The sequence below is a fragment of the Cervus elaphus genome, chromosome 1 (genome assembly GCF_910594005.1).
Source record: "Cervus elaphus chromosome 1, mCerEla1.1, whole genome shotgun sequence".
Taxonomy (NCBI): domain Eukaryota; kingdom Metazoa; phylum Chordata; class Mammalia; order Artiodactyla; family Cervidae; genus Cervus; species Cervus elaphus.
Window position 1 is genome coordinate 36,006,222 of NC_057815.1, and position 16,214 is coordinate 36,022,435.

General features: G+C 51.4%; 2 protein-coding genes across 8 annotated transcripts in view; one reads left to right on the forward strand and one right to left on the reverse strand.

Annotated features, from left to right (window-relative positions):
- The window catches only part of SIK2 (salt inducible kinase 2), a 131,290-nt gene extending 120,012 nt beyond the window's left edge, over positions 1-11,278 (forward strand). The window contains exons 10-15 of one of the 5 annotated variants that reach the window (XR_006340530.1): positions 656-884; positions 1,378-1,662; positions 1,799-1,962; positions 2,947-3,060; positions 3,950-4,096; positions 4,941-5,041. Coding sequence is in view for 4 of the 5 variants with exons in the window: in XM_043898916.1 (XP_043754851.1) it covers positions 656-884; positions 1,378-1,662; positions 1,799-1,962; positions 2,947-3,060; positions 3,950-4,041; positions 4,941-5,520 (1,464 nt within the window). In the remaining variant the exon portion in view is untranslated. Of the gene's footprint in view, positions 1-655; positions 885-1,377; positions 1,663-1,798; positions 1,963-2,946; positions 3,061-3,949; positions 4,097-4,836 lie in introns of all 5 variants that reach the window. The other 4 variants (XM_043898916.1, XM_043898943.1, XM_043898934.1 and 1 more) reach the window with 4 other exon arrangements.
- PPP2R1B (protein phosphatase 2 scaffold subunit Abeta) overlaps positions 8,170-16,214 on the reverse strand; it is a 35,450-nt gene continuing 27,405 nt past the window's right edge. The window contains exons 16-17 of one of the 3 annotated variants that reach the window (XM_043898970.1): positions 9,176-9,256; positions 8,170-8,312 (exon numbers count right to left, since the gene is read on the reverse strand). In XM_043898970.1, the coding sequence (XP_043754905.1) occupies positions 8,220-8,312; positions 9,176-9,256 (174 nt within the window). In that variant the 3' untranslated portion in view covers positions 8,170-8,219. Of the gene's footprint in view, positions 8,313-9,175; positions 9,277-16,214 lie in introns of those variants that run through there. The other 2 variants (XM_043898966.1, XM_043898978.1) reach the window with 2 other exon arrangements.

The window sequence follows — 16,214 nt, forward strand, 5'->3', positions numbered from 1 at the left end:
TGCCGGGCCTCTGAGTCATTTGTTATTCTATAATGGAAGGCTTTGGCCATTTGCCATTTGGATTTTTTTTTTTTTTTCCCACTCTTTTTTGTGGTATGTACATCTTTAAAGAATTCTTTTTTCCATTCCTGGGGTCCATAGACCCAGTTGAAGATTAAATCAAATGTGCAGGCACTTAGATTCTGAACATAAATATCTGGAGCCTCCCTGTATGTTTTGTGGTTGAAAATTAGAAGAATGCTAAGGACTCCTCTTTTCTTAGCTATGAGCCATGCAGTAGGATGTTTTTTAATTTCATCTTCCCCCTCTTCATTTCCCTCCTTAAAAATAATAATAACTGGTAGGCTTCAAGCTAATATGCCCTATTCATCTGGAAACCACTAAAAAAATTGTTTATTGTAATAATGATGACTCAGAGAAGCCTGGGCGGCAGCGCCAGTTTGGGACATAATGGGCTTGTGTCTCTTAGCGCTGCAGTTGACTTGCCGTAACTTCTAGTCTCCACAGTTGTCATTGGTAACAAATATGGACATTTTTAATATTTTACTTAATTTCTGATTGGCTGCAGGTCTCTTGACATTTTTGCCTTTGTGGATTTTTCAAATGTCGCAGCCACTGACGGTTCCTCTCGCGTCCCTCTGCCACTGACGTTTAGGTCAACGGCTGTCTCCTGGACCCTGTGCCTCCTGTCCTGGCTAGGAAGGGGTGCCAGTCCCTGCCGAGCAACATGATGGAGACCTCCATTGACGAAGGGCTGGAGACCGAAGGCGAGGCCGAGGAAGACCCCAGTCAGGCCTTCGACGCCTTCCAGTCCACACGCGGCGGGCAGAGGCGGCACACGCTGTCGGAAGTGACCAATCAGCTGGTCGTGGTGCCTGGTTCAGGTATGATTTCTAGTAAGCACCGGGTCGAGTCTCTGCAGCATCTTGTGTCGTCTGCTCCAGGACAGTAGTGATACCAGCCAGCTCCTGGAATGTTGTTTGTGTCCTGTTCCTTTGTGGACAGCATTCAGCAGGAGTTGAGATTAGGTCTGCTCAGCAACTCACAGAGATTAAACTGGAATGTCTGTGAGTTGTCCCCCACCCCCTACACCCAACTCCCGGGACTCATCCGAGAGCTACGTAACTCATAAGGACTCTGGCTCTTCTGGAGTGGCAAAAATCATACGGTCCCAAATTCTGGAAGTGTTTTCCCCCACAATATTCAAAGCTGACTCAGTTGACATGTAAAGAAGTCTTGAAAAAATGTTCTGGTTGGAGGTTGAAGACATGGTAGCTGTGGAAACTCACACTGGCCGTGCTTTGTATTCCATGTTCCAAGAAGATGCTGTTTACTGGTGGTCATATTGGTGTTTTGTTTTTGTTTTTTCTCTTCAAGGGAAAATTTTCTCCATGAGTGACAACCCCTCCCTTGACAGTGTGGACTCTGAGTATGATATGGGGTCTGTTCAGAGGGACCTGCACTTTCTTGAGGACAACCCTTCCCTCAAGGACATGATGTTAGCCAACCCACCCTCACCCCGCGTGACATCTCCCTTCGTGAGCCTGAGACCTGCCAACCCCGCCATGCAGGCCCTGAGTGCCCAGAAGCGCGAGGCCCACAACAGGTCTCCAGTGAGCTTCAGAGAGGGCCGCCGGGCGTCAGACACCTCCCTCACCCAAGGTGCGCTCTCCACTGGCTCTAAGCGCTTCTGTTGTAGGGCTCCCTGGGGTCCGTTGCCATGTTGGTTTCATACCTGTGCTCACTTGAAAGGCCTTGTGTTTTATTTAAACCGTTTGGCCACTGTTCTTTCTTTCAGGAATTGTAGCATTTAGACAACATCTTCAGAATCTGGCTAGAACCAAAGGAATCCTAGAGTTGAACAAAGTGCAGCTGCTCTATGAGCAGATGGGCTCAGAAGCAGACCCCAGCCTGGCCTCTCCCGCCGCTCAGCTCCAGGACCTGGCCAGCAGTTGCCCGCAGGTGGGTGCTCTGGGCCCTGCCCCCGTGGCTGTGTGAGAACGAGGCGTGAATCTGTCCTGAAGGTGTGTCATTTCATTCAGAGGGTTTCCTCCTCCTGGAGCAGACAGGTCCTTTTGGAAAGCCCGCAGCCTGAAAGCTTTCTGTGTTGCTGGTGTCTGCCTGACAGGCTGGGCAGGCCCATCCCCACTGGCCCAAGTGGTCAACACCACGTGGAAACCTAGACACGCTCATACTTTGTGCAGTTTATCACACAGATTCTATATGGATTCCCTCTTAGAGTCTCCCTGGAACTCCCTCCCCCTACCATGCACGTGTACACATACACACACACACACACAGATTACCAGTAATAACATAAATGAGAAGCTTGTTGCCATTTATTTTTGATGTGATATCACTTCATTAAATATCGTGAGTTATTTGTGCTAAAAGTTAAAAAAAAATATGGTTGTTTATGTAATTCATTTTATGTGAGCCCATGTTCAGTACATCAGGAATATTAGAGCGTTTGATGCCCACATGAAAGGAATAAACTGCTGGTAACGGCAGGGCCTCTGCTCCCGTACTGACTCAGTCATCGTTTACTGTGGGTAAACAGCATGCATTCATCCTGTTGTTTAGTTGCTCAGTCGTGTCTGACTCTTTGTAGCCCGCCAGGCTCCTCTGTCCATGGGCTTCTCCAGGCAAGAATACTGGAGTGGGTTGCCACTTCCTCCTCCAGGGGATCTTCCCGACCCAGGGACTAAACCTATGTTTTCTGCATCGGCAGGTGGATTCTTTACCACCGAGCCATCTGGGGAAGCCCATATTCCTCTTCTGCAAAGTGATTGACCCTCAGCCTACTAGATACATAAAAGCCTTGAGGATTAAGTCTTAACAGAGTTGGAGTTCCCCTTGGACGTTTGCCAAGGTGCTTCCACTCAGATTTGAAACTTTCTCCCAGGTGGGAAACTGAAAGTATGTCCCCCCCTCCTCGCTCCCCAGGAGGAAGCGCCTCCGCAGCAGAAGAGCGTGTCTGCGCTCCCCGGGGGCAGCGCACACCCGCAGCTCTCCCAGCGCCACAGCCTGGAGGCCCAGTACCTGCAGCACCGACGCCAGGTGGGATCCTCCTCCCCCTTGTCGCTCCGGCTCACCGTGATCATCCCCACTCTGCCTCTCTGCACAGCAGGAACCTATTTTGCTTGGTATTTATTTTGGGTAGCTGCTTAATTCATTTATAGGCAAGCAGGTCTGACTCTGCGTTTGTAGTTTCTAGAAACATGTTCAGACTTAGCCTTATGCTTTATCTTAGCAGCAGAAAAAAAGCTTGTCCTCAGACCCCTGGAAAGGGTGCTGCCACTGAGCAGCAGGGAAGGGAACCCTGGCTTCTTTGCTTCTGTTTTACACCTCTTGTGTGCATGCTAAGTCGTTTCAGTCAGGACTCATTGTGACCCTGGACCACCAGACTCCTCTGTCCATGGGATTCTCCAGGCAAGAATGCTGGAGAGGGTTGACATGCCCTCCTCCAGGGGATCTTCCTGACTCAGGGATCGAACCTGGATCTCTTACTTCTCTGCTGCATTGGCAGGCAGTTTCTTTACTGCTAGTGCTACCTGGGAAGCCCTTGTGCCTCTTAGTACTTAGCAAAAAGTACCCTAAGTTCTCTGCTGGTGCTTGAAACTACTAGATCCCATAAAGAATGAATCATTTGCTCATTCAGTAGGTGCCTTTGCTAGAGATTTAACTCCACCTTTCTCATTGTTTTTAGTCTCCATGAACCTCCTGGTCCTGGAGGACTTTAGAGACAGGAAAGTGAAGCAGGTTAGAACTGAGACAGCCCAGGCCTGCTGACCCAATGCTCTCCCAGGGTCTCAGCGAGCAAGTGTCAGTCCCTGCATCCTGCAGCTTCTGGAGGACTCACGTGGGTTCATCCTCCAGGCAGAAGTACAGGCTGATGACTGTGTCCTAGATGACAACATGTCATGCTTGTATTTTTCTGCTCTTCTAGAAGCCCAGCCTTCTGTCAAAAGCCCAGAACAGCTGTCAGCTCTATTGCAAAGAACCGCCACGGAGCCTGGAGCAGCAGCTGCAAGAACATAGGTGAGAGACGGTGGCAGCCAGAGAGGCCACTTCCTTTGTGGCCGACTCCAACTGGGTGCGTTGTCCTTCCCTCTAAAATTTCCCTGTACCAGGACAACAGGTTTCCATATGCTAACACGGATGTTCCACTGTCCATGGAATTTAGGCCTGTCGGGGAAGAGCAGCCCTAAGCCTGCTTTGTTTTCATTTTCTCCTGGTGTTTCCCCTTTGGTCTGTGAATAAACCTAAGCATTCAGGACCTGGGCGCTAATGCAATTTAAGAGGGTTTTACTGGAAAGAAGGCCTCCAGCCTCCCTTATAGTAATCTGTGCTGTCCGGCCTCCCTAGTAGAAGCATCTCGGCCAAGGTGAAAGTAAAAGTTGCTCAGTCGCGTCGGACTCTTTGCAACCCCATGGACTTTACAGTCCATGGACTTCTCCAGGCCAGAGTACTGGAGTGGGTAGCCTTTCCCTTCTCCAGGGGATCTTCCCAACCCAGGGATCAAACCCAGGTCTCCCAGATTGCAGGGGGATTCTTTACTAGCTGAGCAAGGTAGATGTCCCCTAATCCATGGTCCTCCAGAGGCCCACCCCCGCCTCAGAACCTCACGGAGAAGGAGTGAGCCCCTTGCCTCAAAGGGAGGAAAAACCCAAGGGTCTTAGAGAAAAGGAATTCACTGTGTTCATTTGAGCACTGAGGGATCAGCCAGAATTGAGGGACAAAAAATAAGATTGGGTTTAAGAAACCAAATATGACTGGTTCCTACCCCCGTTTTTTTTTTGTTTTGTTTTTTGTTTTTTTCCTGCCTTGGGAAAGAGAGAAGTGGGAGGACGGACGCTAATGACTGATACTGGATTTACATTAGAATTGCCGTCACTGAAGAAGACCTAAACTTCTTTCTTTTGGTATTGCCAACTTAGACTCCAGCAGAAGCGGCTCTTCCTCCAGAAACAGTCCCAGCTGCAGGCATATTTTAATCAGATGCAGATAGCAGAGAGCTCGTACCCACAGCCCCTTCCCCACCAGGAGACGCCGCCGCCCTCCCAGCCGCCGCCGCCTTTCAACCTGACCCAGCCCCTGAGCCCCGTCCTGGAGCCGGCTTCCGAGCACTTGCCGTTCAGCCCCTTCCTCAGCCCGTACCCCGAGATGCGGCTGCAGCCGCTGCCCTCCTCGCCGGGGGCCCGCGGGGCCCCGCCGCCCCTGCCGCCGCCACTGCAGCAGCAGTCGCGGGGCGCCCCGGCCCCCTTACAGTTCTATCAGACTTGTGAGCTGCCGGGCGCGTCCTCCCCGGAGCCCGAGCACCCCGCTCCCGGTCAGTACCCCGCGGATGGAACCCCGCAGAGTAGCATGGACGGGCCAGACTGTCCCAGGAGCTCAGGACTGCAGGAGGCCCCCTCTGGCTACGACCCTCTGGCGCTCTCCGAGTTCCCCGGACTCTTTGATTGTGAAATGCTGGAAGCCGTGGACCCACAGCACAGCGGCTACGTCCTCGTAAATTAACCTCAGCTTCACAGGAAGTGAGGCGGTTTGGGTGAAAAGAGTGTTGTCTTGCTGTTTTTATTCCAGCCTTTTAAATTTAAAAGCTCGTTTTCCCGCCCTCACCCTGATGGGGAAGAAGTCAAGTCACCCAACTGGAATCGGAGGGCTGGCCAGCCAGGTGTCGCCTCCTGCTGGCTCTGTCCCACCGTGGTTTTCTGTGGCAAGTGCTGTAACGCGGTTGTCCGCTGCAGCTCATGCCCTTAGGTCAAGTGGAGGGAGCTCTCAGCGGAGGCACCAACAAAAGTTTCATAAGAAAAAGACATCCAGACCTAGGTTTTACACAGAACTATATCAGTTCATCAAGGGAAACCTCAGTGAAAGCAGGAAAAAGAATATGTGCCGTTACATGCAGGCAAAAAAAGGCAATATATTTTTCACTGAAACCAAGCAACAGCATGTTCCTCAAAGGCAAATCAAGAATACATATTGAAACTGATGCACAGGAAATAAAGTTGTATTTTGTCGCTGAATCGTTAAGTTCTGAGCTGCTGATGCACGGTGTCCCCGAGATCACTCAAAACAGTGGAGCGTGAGCTCTGTTTCAGGGTCCACTGAGTCACAGCGGGTACTGACTCCTGAGACCGGCAGTCACCTCCATCTGAGCATGGGTGACACACCTCCTCAGGAGGGCCTGGCTTCCAGAGTGTCAGGGTATCCCAAGAGCCCCCAAAGATGTCACCTGTGGAACCAAGAGACATGCGGCAGTGGAGACCAGGGGCAGGAAAGTCAAGAATCGGTCAAGAGCAGCGGCCCTGGCCGGGGAAGACGGGCTCTTCCCACACGGTCTTCTGTGGAGGCTTCCGGTTTGGGGCAGTTGGTCTGTCGAGGACCTCGTGTCTCTTTTAAAAATGTAATAACTACTTTGACTTTACACTAGATGTTGCTAGTTGTTTATTGAGCTTTGTATATTTGGACAGTTTCATATAGGGCTTAGAAATTTTAAGGACAAGGAAAAATGAACTTTTATCTCCCATGTGAAGTGGTAGTGCTGTGCCTTTCTCCTCCCCCAGATCACGCTTTAACAATTTCTTTTCCGTAGAAACCAACAGTTTTCCATTTATGTCAACGCTAAATCCAAAGTCACTTCAGAATTTGTTTTCCACCATGTGGGAATCACATCCTTAATTTCCTTAGAGTTTTGATGTGTAATGAAATGTTCAAGTATTACAGCAATATTCAGAAGACCACAGATGTGTTAACCATTTGAACAGATTCATCTGCCAAACATGATATATTACTCATACAACTGAACCCTTACAATTCAGTCTTCAGAGTATGTGAAAAAAGATGCCACAGCTAGCTGACTGTGTAACCTAGAAATAATGAGTAATCTGTCATTGGGACAGTAAGATCCAAGTGATACAAATTCAGTATTATTTACAAAGACTCTCGTCTCTGTCCCTTAGAATGGCTTGTCCTGTGAGCAGATGAACGCGTAAGCACAAAGCATCTCCCTTAAAGCACAGAGAAGAGAGATACTACACTGATGCTGCATCTAGAAAACACCCTTAAGGTGCCTTTCCTCTGTAGTGTGTGTCCAGGCAGGTGAGGAGAAGCGTGCAGGGTCTGTGGTGTGGGTTCCGTGCCGGCTCCTCTGGGCGTCGGGACGCTCCGCAGGCACTCTGCTCGGGGCTGGACTCGGTGTGAGCACGGGAGGGCGGTGTGGAGGACTTGTTTTTGTTTTTGGATAAGACGCAGCAGAAACCCAAGAAGGAAGAAGTAGGTTCCTTCTACGAATTGTTTATTCCTCCTCATGCTTAAGATGGATGATTTTGTGAAATAGTCAACATCGTTTAAGAGATCCTTTCGTTAAGATCTCTAATCTGTTCTAAGTTTTTGCAAAATAAGCCAGTTGTAAAACAAGCTTGATTTGTTTAGACTAAAGGGTGTTTTCCCAAAATGTGCTACAGAAGCGCTATAATATTTATGAAATTAAAATGCCTTCCAGATTGAAGACGGGGGCCGCTCATTTCAGAGTCCCCAGGATAGCAGTTACAGACCAGGCCATGAGCCTCTGAGCCCAGGAAAGCTGGACACTCCAGCAGGACCACTGGGCTGACGGATGGGGCAGCAGAGGCTGTGGGAGTGTCACGGCCCCAGGGGTGGGCCCTCCGGAGCACCCAGCAGTGCCTGGTCTGTTCAGACTGCAGACCGCGGGCGAGGTGCATGACCCGTCCTGCTGGACTGTGTTGTAAGCTCCTGTTTGCTTTTCTCATTTATTTCAAGCAGAAATCAATAAATTCCATAACGATCTGTATTCTCTTAAATGTAAGCTGGTGAGAGGAGACTGGTTCTGTTGTCCAGTCAGGCATTTGCCCAGCCCCATCTGACCATCTCCTTTGCTCTGTCCACTGACTAGTGACCTGTGTGAGCCTCCAAGTGGTTTTCTCTTCACAAATACTAAAGTAACACTAAGAAGGCTTAGTACTACTCTTTTTATAAGAGAGGTACTCTGAAACGACGCCTTTGCGGTCTGTCTCACACCAGTGTGTGTACACTACTGTATGATAACCTTTAGCATCACCCTCTTGTAAACCGGGCTCCTCGGAAGACACTTTGGTGAGACGAACGTGAGGTAAAAACTTCATTCAGCAAGAAGTGCAATATGTGTGGTACTTTCTTTATTTTTCGTTTATGCTTTCTTTTTTAAATCCGGGATATTAGTCTATGCTTTGGGAAAAAAGCACTAGTTCTGCAATTTCCAACTGGGGAAGTGTGTCTCTAGTATTTACGTGCAGCTGATATGCTGGTCCCTGTAAGGCAAACAGAGCACGTTAGCACAGCAGGCGGGGGTGGAGGGTCCCCCCGAAACAGCGACGCGGACGCCCCCCACCCTCGCTGCCGCCTTGGGAACAGAGGCGGCGGAAGGAGGTTCTCCGCAGCAGCCATCCTCCAGTCTCCACATGAGGGGCCCGTCAAGGAGGACGAGGAGACGGAGTGGAAGGACTCCTCCCTCCCTGCATCAGACTTGGCCTCCAAGGACAGAGACCGTCAGCGTCCCTTTCTCCCTGAGTGTTGGAGCTGTGACCTGAGCCAGTCTGGTGGGGCTGGCGGGAGCCTCTGAGGGACGGGGGCCCTGACGGGGAGGGAGGGGGCCGCCTTGCGGGAGTGTCGCCCTCTCGTGGCGGCACTGGCTGTTTCCTCTCCGCCTGAAAGGGTGGTTCTTAGAGAAATGAATTCTGCCTAACTGCTAGAGGTGGGAAGAAGGGTGTGTTCACAGCTGAAGCGCGACTGCCTGGCCAACCAGATACAAAAGGAAGGTAAAAAGCAGCCGCCTTCGCTCTGGCCGGTCAGGGGTCCAAGTGTGTTGTGGTCGAGAGAAGGCCCTGCTCAGGTGCGGGCAGTTCACGCGTGTGGACGTGAGGAAGTGAATGCTTTCCTCGGCAGGGGCCTCCCAGCTGCTGTCAAGCCCCAGGTTAATACTGGGTTCTGTGTTGGGGTCAGAATTTTCTAGCCACAATTACATTAAAACCCCTATGAGGAGTCACACTTCAGTTGGCTTAAGGGAAATCTCACTCCCGCTAATTTTTCACATTTGTTCTCCTTTGGGACAATACGTGGGGTCTTTTGACAACACTGGTCCCGAGAGCAGTGGCGGAGTCTGTTCGGGGCTGACCTTGGCTGCGCCTGGACCCCTAAGCCCGGCTGTCGCTACTGCCTCCTCGGAAGCCACTCGAGCCACTCGGCCTCTTTGTGCCTAGACATCAAAGGTAAAAACTGGAGAACAGGTAGTAAGTTGGAGTCACTGTACAGGCAGGGATCTTTGATCACTTTATTGCTTCTGGACATTTTTCTAGAACTTGTCTTCAGACTGATGTGTGGAAGACAAGAACAGTATCATCTGCCTCTTTTTCTAAACTGGGACCAAAAGAATTTAACAAATCCACGTATCCCTTCTGACAGGTTTGGTAGTGCGGTGCTCCCTGGCCTGTGGTCTCAGGGAGGAGGCTGATGATGGAGCACTGTCTGTCAGCCCGCGGCCTCTGGAAGGCATGAGGGGGCCCAGGTCGGCCTTCCCCAGTGCCCCCCGGACCCTGGACCCTGAGTCCCTGGCCTCACAGTGCCCCTCCCATCTTTGTTTCACTGCTTCTCCCCCTGAAGGTAGCCTGGCTGATTCCAGAAGACTCACAGCCACCCTAGTTATACCACCGTCTTGCCCACATCTCATATGCAGATTTCAGCACATTGGGCAAAGTCGTGCACCTGCTGCTGCAGAGACTGAGGACGCAGCAGCACTGCCCGCAGTCAGGGTAGGTTTGCTCGTTCCTGCCAGGCTCAGCTCGTCTGTCCCAAAGGAGCAGTAGCTTCTATTTGTACATTGATTTACCCAGCACTCCCACGAGTGATCTCTGCTAATTCTTCACAGCAGCACTATGAAACTAGTTGAGCAGTTAGTCCTCATTTTTTACGGCTGAGGAAACCAAAGCTCTGTGAAGACCTGATGTCCAGGCCCCAGAGCTCAGGAGTAGAGGAGCTGAGGGAGGCTCTTGGGACGCTCTTCCCTCCTCAGCAGCAGTTGAGGCATCTCACGAGTAAACAGCTATATAAGCAAAGCCCCCATGTTGGTTAAGCACTGGGTGAACATGACATTGTCCCTGAAACCTTATTCCCAATCGACTGCTGCCTGGCTTTTGTGGAAGAGCTGCCCTCCAGGTAACAGTCCTGCATGAGTGAGGCCCAGGGAGACAGAGCCCACAGAAGCCGTCTTTCAGTGTCCAGTGAGACGAAGATGCTCAGGCTCATGTCAGATGCCTTGTTTCTCTATCTCCCACAATAAAATAATTTCCTGCAGAAGTTGGTAATAGGACACACCCTTTCTTGATGCCAAGGGGTCTAATTGCACAGCTTTAGCCACCATTGCAGATGAAGACTCAACCCCAAGAAAGGGTCCTGGTTAGAAAAGAATCAGGAGCTCAGTACAGTCCTGAGGGGGGCGGGGGGTGGAGTATATTTACAGTGAAGGCCCATAGAGTTAAAAAAAAAAAAATAACATACTTTGAATACTTTTGTCTTCAGAGGCAAAGTGGGTGGGTAGGGAGGAGCTTTAAAAATAGAAGTACAAAATAACATCCTGGAAAAATGTGACCCCAAATTGGAATAATGTTACATTAGCAAATACAGATAACTGGGCCTTGCTAGGGGCTGTGCGATGCTTCTCTGTTCAAGATTTGCTCAGTCAAGGAAATTCACGTGGTGATACCATCCCACTATTGATGGCGAAAGAAATCTGCCTCCACCAAAATCTCTGAAGGCAAAAGAACCACAGAGAAAGGAGAATTGCTTCTCTTTGGGGGCTGCAATTTAGGAAACAAAAGTGATAGAGATATTTGCACTTTGTAGAAAGGGCAAGATTATTTGCTTATTTCTGAAGGGAGGAGGGTGGTCTTTGCTGGATGTTTGGTTTGTGAAAGAGTTACTTTTGATAAAAATTAATCTAATTGTAGTTATTTTTTCTGTGTGCTTTCTTTTTTTAATTACTAAGAAAAAATGGTGAGTTCAATAGCTTTGGTATTTTGAGTGCAAATCATAATAGCTCCAATGTGAAAAAAATCAAAATGTAACCTGTCACTCAATGTTAGAAAATTGCTTAAAATACAGTTTAATAAATGATCTTTGTATCAAACGTAATTTAAATGGGGTAATTTTCTGCAAGGAAAATGTACTGTTTCTACCTTTCCAACCCTCTTGAATTAAAATAAAAACAACTTGTTTTCTAAGAGCCCAGGTGATCTGAATGGCAGGCGGGTGAAGCAGGGCCATTCCCTCATCAGGCCTTGGGTGGAATTTTGAAAAGTATGGACGGTGGCTGTGTTCCCTGAGCTCTGGCGCTCTTTGCAGGCTGCAGAGAAGGACAGTGGATAATATGTTCTCATTGACGTCAGCAGGGTAAATAATACCTTGCTCTGAAATCACCCGAGCACACGGTAGTGCTGGAGAACGCTGACCAGAGCACAGCTAACCACAGTCTGCACACGGCCGGGTTGGGGTGCATGGGGGGCAATATTGCCGCCGGCACTCACTCATAGGCTCAGAGGGAGCCAGGCGGGGGTCTCTGTGGCGGGAGGGGGAGCTCAAGCTCCGCCCGCCCCAGGACGAGCAAGCTGCAGGGCCAGGGAACACTGGCACTTATTCAGGGTGGCAGAGCACACACACTGTGGTCCCCCTCCCCATGGGACCAGACACACACACGTGGTGGTCCCCGCCCGACAGGAACCAGCTCAGTGCCCGTGGGAGCTGGAGAACCCATCTGGGCACTCTCACACATTCATTCTGGACTTGTTTCAGTGCTGGACCCCAAGTGAAAGGACAGTATTAAAGCCCACTTTCTGGGAATTTCCCTGGCCGTTCAGTGGTTAAGACTCCATGCAGGGGGCACAGGGTTGATCCCTGGTCAGGAAACTAAGATCCCACTTGTGTGAGGTGTGGCCAAATTAAAAGGAAGAAAAAAAAATCCTACTTTCTGGCAGCAAATTTAAGATTTGGTTTCCCTCAGACCATTCCGTTGAGCCCACGCTACAGCACTGAGACAGCTCCAAACTGAGGGTCACCTGCCGCCCTGGTGGCAGGGGGAAGCCTGGAGGAGACGCCGCCGCCGGCCCTGCTGTCCCAGCACCACCTACAGGCACTCAGTCCTGCTCCCAAATGGCTCTTGTTTGGCTACCCAAGAACTCAGTAACACTGTTTCAACTGCCTTTTTTTTTTTTCTTTCTTTTTTTGAAGGAAAGCCCTCAATTTCAGCAACAATGTTTTGCAAACTCTATGCTTTCCCACCAAATTTCTGCATCATCTTGATTTTGTGTTGCCAAAAACAACCCCAGGGTCCAGGGTACAGGCAAAAATAACAGCCCTGCCAGCAGAGACTGGCCAGAACTGTAGCACGCGGTCAAGCCCTTGACCTTCACTAGCAGAATATCGGTTCTGTGGCCTTCGTGAGCCAGAAACTCAGTGCAAGGGGCAAGGGCGCCCTGAGCTCCAGACCCGGGACTCTGGGGTCTAGAGCTTGTCAACAGTGCTCCCAACCAAAGCAATGCAGCGTCTGCAGTGCTCCACCAGAGTCGCTTCCATCACAGCCAGTCAGGGTCCCACCCAGGGTTCTGTTGACCATCTGTTCCTTTCTACTCCACTACTTCTTTTTTTTTTTTTTTACTCCACTAGTTCTTAAACTCAGGTTTCACAGATGCCTCTGACATGCTGATAAAAGGCTCTGGATCCTCTTCTGAGCAACGAGCAAACATACATATACACAACTTGAGACAGACAATTTCAGGAGAGGAGTTGCTTCCTGGACCTGCTGAGGCCCGTTTGTGGGGCTGGAGGGGTTTCTAAACCCCAGCTTGAAGCACTAGCATCTCTGTCTGCAACCCCTCACACTCCTCAGTTACCCTCCTGGTAGTGGCTCAGTGGTAAATAATCTGCCTGCAATGCAGGAGACCTGGGTTCGATCCCTGGGTTAGGAAGATCCCCTGGAGAAGGAAATGGCAACCCACTCCAGTATTCTTGCCTAGAGAATCCCGTGGACAGAGGAGCCTGGCGGGATGTAGTCCATGGGGTCACAAAAGAGTCAGACAGGACTGAAGCGACTCAGCAGCAGCAGGGATCACGCTTCTGAGTGTTCCCACCCCTCCCTGGGTGGATCCCATAAGCAAGAGCACCCCCTGCTCTGCCTGCAGCCCCAGGGCACCAGGGGAGGAAGTTCTGGGCTCTGTGCACTAAGTTCTGGGTACCACACCACTACCAGACACGTGTCACCTGCACGGGCGACAGCCACTCTGCCCTTTTCATTTGGTCCCAGTGATACGTCACAGAAATGACAGTACACATCAAACTAACACAACAGTGCAAATCAACGGGCACATCTGGCACATAACGTTCAGTTGTGTCTGACTCTCTGTGACCCCATGGACTGTACCCCTCCAGGCTCCTCTGTCCATGGGATTCTCCGGGCAAGAATTCTGGGGTTGGTTGCCATTCCCTTCTCCAGAGGAGCTCCCAAAAGCCAGGGATTGAACCCGGGTCTCCTGCATTGCAGGTAGATTCTTTACCGTTTGAGCTACAGGGAAGTCCTCTACACTCCAGTAAGAATCTTTTAAAAAATCAAATGACAGGGTGGAGCAGCTCTGGAGGGATGGAATATTGTTCACGGCTCAGCCTTTGGAGGGTCCCTTGGGAGAAAGATGTGGGTCTTGACTGAAGTGGAGGGGATGTCAGCTCAGACATCACCGGCAGACAGCCGAGGCCGTGCCCTCAAGCCAGGTCAGCAGAGTGCGAGGTTGGTGCATGCCTCCAGCCGCTCAGCTGACAAGCCTTCCTGCCCCAGGTGTGCCAGTCCGCCCGCCCAGTGGAGTTCTTCTGGACTGACAGTTGCAAATACCCTGAGGGAGCACTGAAAGCTCCCTTTGTATAAATTTCCAGGGGACTTTCCTAGATGTGCTGACTCAGAGCTGGTCTGAAGCCCAGGAGAAGCCGGTGCCGGGCTGAGCCGCTGAATGAGAAACACAGGTGCAGAAGAGGGCGCTGCCTGGGAGGAGCAGATGACCCCCACCCCTTGCAGCCGCGGCCCCGCGAGCTGGCGGTGCAGAGAGCTCAGGGAATCTGGGCCCCAAAAAAGAGGTGTCGGGGATCCGGCCTCTCAGAGTGAGATGCTGTCGGCCTCCCTGTCGGGCAGGCTCTGGAAGCTTCTGACTCAGTCTTTCTCTCAGGTTCCAGTCCAGGGCCTGCTAGAACTGCCCCCCGGTCACTAGAGAAGCCCCGATGTTCAGCAGGTCCCTGCACCAGCCAAGACAGGGCCCAAGGTCAGGCAAGCAGCTGGAGGCGGCTCTGGGGATAAAAGGGCTGGGCAAGGAGGCCCAGCCAGCAGCAAGTGTGGGAGAACAGCGTCCAGCCTCCCCGCCCACCCCCTGGAGCAGTCGCTTTGGCCCCTAAGGCCCTCCAGTTGGGTGAAACCTATCCATTCTCTGCCAGGGACAGCTTGGGAGGCAGCAAAGTTCCTCTGGCTGAGTCCTTGGCCACTGGAACTACTCCCAGCCCTGCCGCTAACCTGGGCAAATCACTGCAAAGGCTCGTTATCCCAGTGGAGACTCAGGAACACAGACTAGCTCACTTAACCACCGCTTTACTGTGAGGTTCAAGTGCAGCCTGGCCTAGCCCTGCCCTCCATCAAGAAAGCACTCAGAAGACCCCCAGACCCCTTCAATGGCTTGTCACTTCTACCTCTCTTCTTTCCATTTAACTCCTGATCATCCCAGCACTCAACATAGAAAACAGTTGTTTGGTGCCGATGAAGTCTTGTCACAGATTTAAGGTGGCAGCCCTATTCCGAGCACCTGCTCCAGGTTCAGACCCAAGAACAGGGCTTCCTGGTGGCTCAGGGGTAAAGAATCTGCCTGTCAACGCAGGAGACGTGGGCTTGATCCCTGGTCTGGGAAGATCCCACGTGCCGCGGAGCAACTAAGCCCGGCCTCAAAACCGGCTGAGCCTGTGCTCTAGAGCCCGGGAGCCATGACCGCTGAGCCCACGGGCCCCAGAAGCCGTGCTTCACAAGAGCAGCCACGGCAGTTGCAGGCCTGCGCACTGCAACAAAAAGTAGCCTCCACTCGTCGCAACTGGAGGAAAGCTCATGCAGCAATGAAGACGCAACACAGCCAAAAATAACTAAACAAATGAAAAAAATACAAAGAACCAAGAACTTTGCCTAGGATTTCTTCTTTCAGTGATGAATTCTAGGCATGGGTACCACAGATAAAAGAACAGCTGTGAGAATCCATGTCCCACCTAGAAGGCTTTTCTCATCCATCTCCAATTTTTAATACTGAGCTCCTGGATACAGAAGGGCTGGAGGGCCCGGAGTCTTTCTCTGCAGAGACAGCTGCTTGGTCCCCACCCCCCGGAGAGAAGGTGTGGAGAGGCGGCAGGGCCTGAGGACACTGCTCCACTGACCAAGGCAGCGGCCCACTGCCCCCCTCCCCTGGGCCCTGATCTCCAGATTGGATGCAGGCCTCCTGTCGTCATTCTGGGCTCAAGAGAACTAACCTCCTACCCTAAGGTTGGCTCTTTCTTGAGCTCCTCCCCTTTAGTCGCCCACAGCCGAGCTCCTCAGAACTGCCCTGGAGACCCTCAGGCAGCACCCAGGCCCCGCAACCTGCTCTCGGGAGAGAAAAGGACAGAACAAGCTGCCCCTGTCCTCCAGGAAGCAGGCTCCAAAAGGAGCCAAGGTTCCCGAGCGGCAGGAGGGCCCCACCTCAGGCTGGCGAGAACTGTTGGTTTAAAACACAGAGAGGAGACAGGTGCCAGAAGGCTGAGGTCAGAGATCCTAGTGGCCCAAATGAATGACACACTGAGCTTGGGGGAAATAAGTAGAACTGGAATAACCAGAAGGAAAAACAAGGGTAGAAGGAAGAACGGGTGCAGAGAGGCATGTCAGTGGAGACGGGGTGGCCGGGCTCTGGCCAGCATCTGCATGGCACAGGCTGTTGAGTCAGAGAGGATGGCAGCAGGTTCAGGGGAGCCGTGCCTGCGACCTCTCCTGATGATGCTTCACTAGATCTGAGTCTCTGAACCTGGGCTCGGCATGGAGCCCGACCGTCCCTCACAGCTGCTCCTTCCTGCAATAACAAGACTGACATCACTGTTGTCAGGGGAATGGTGTTTTGATTAAA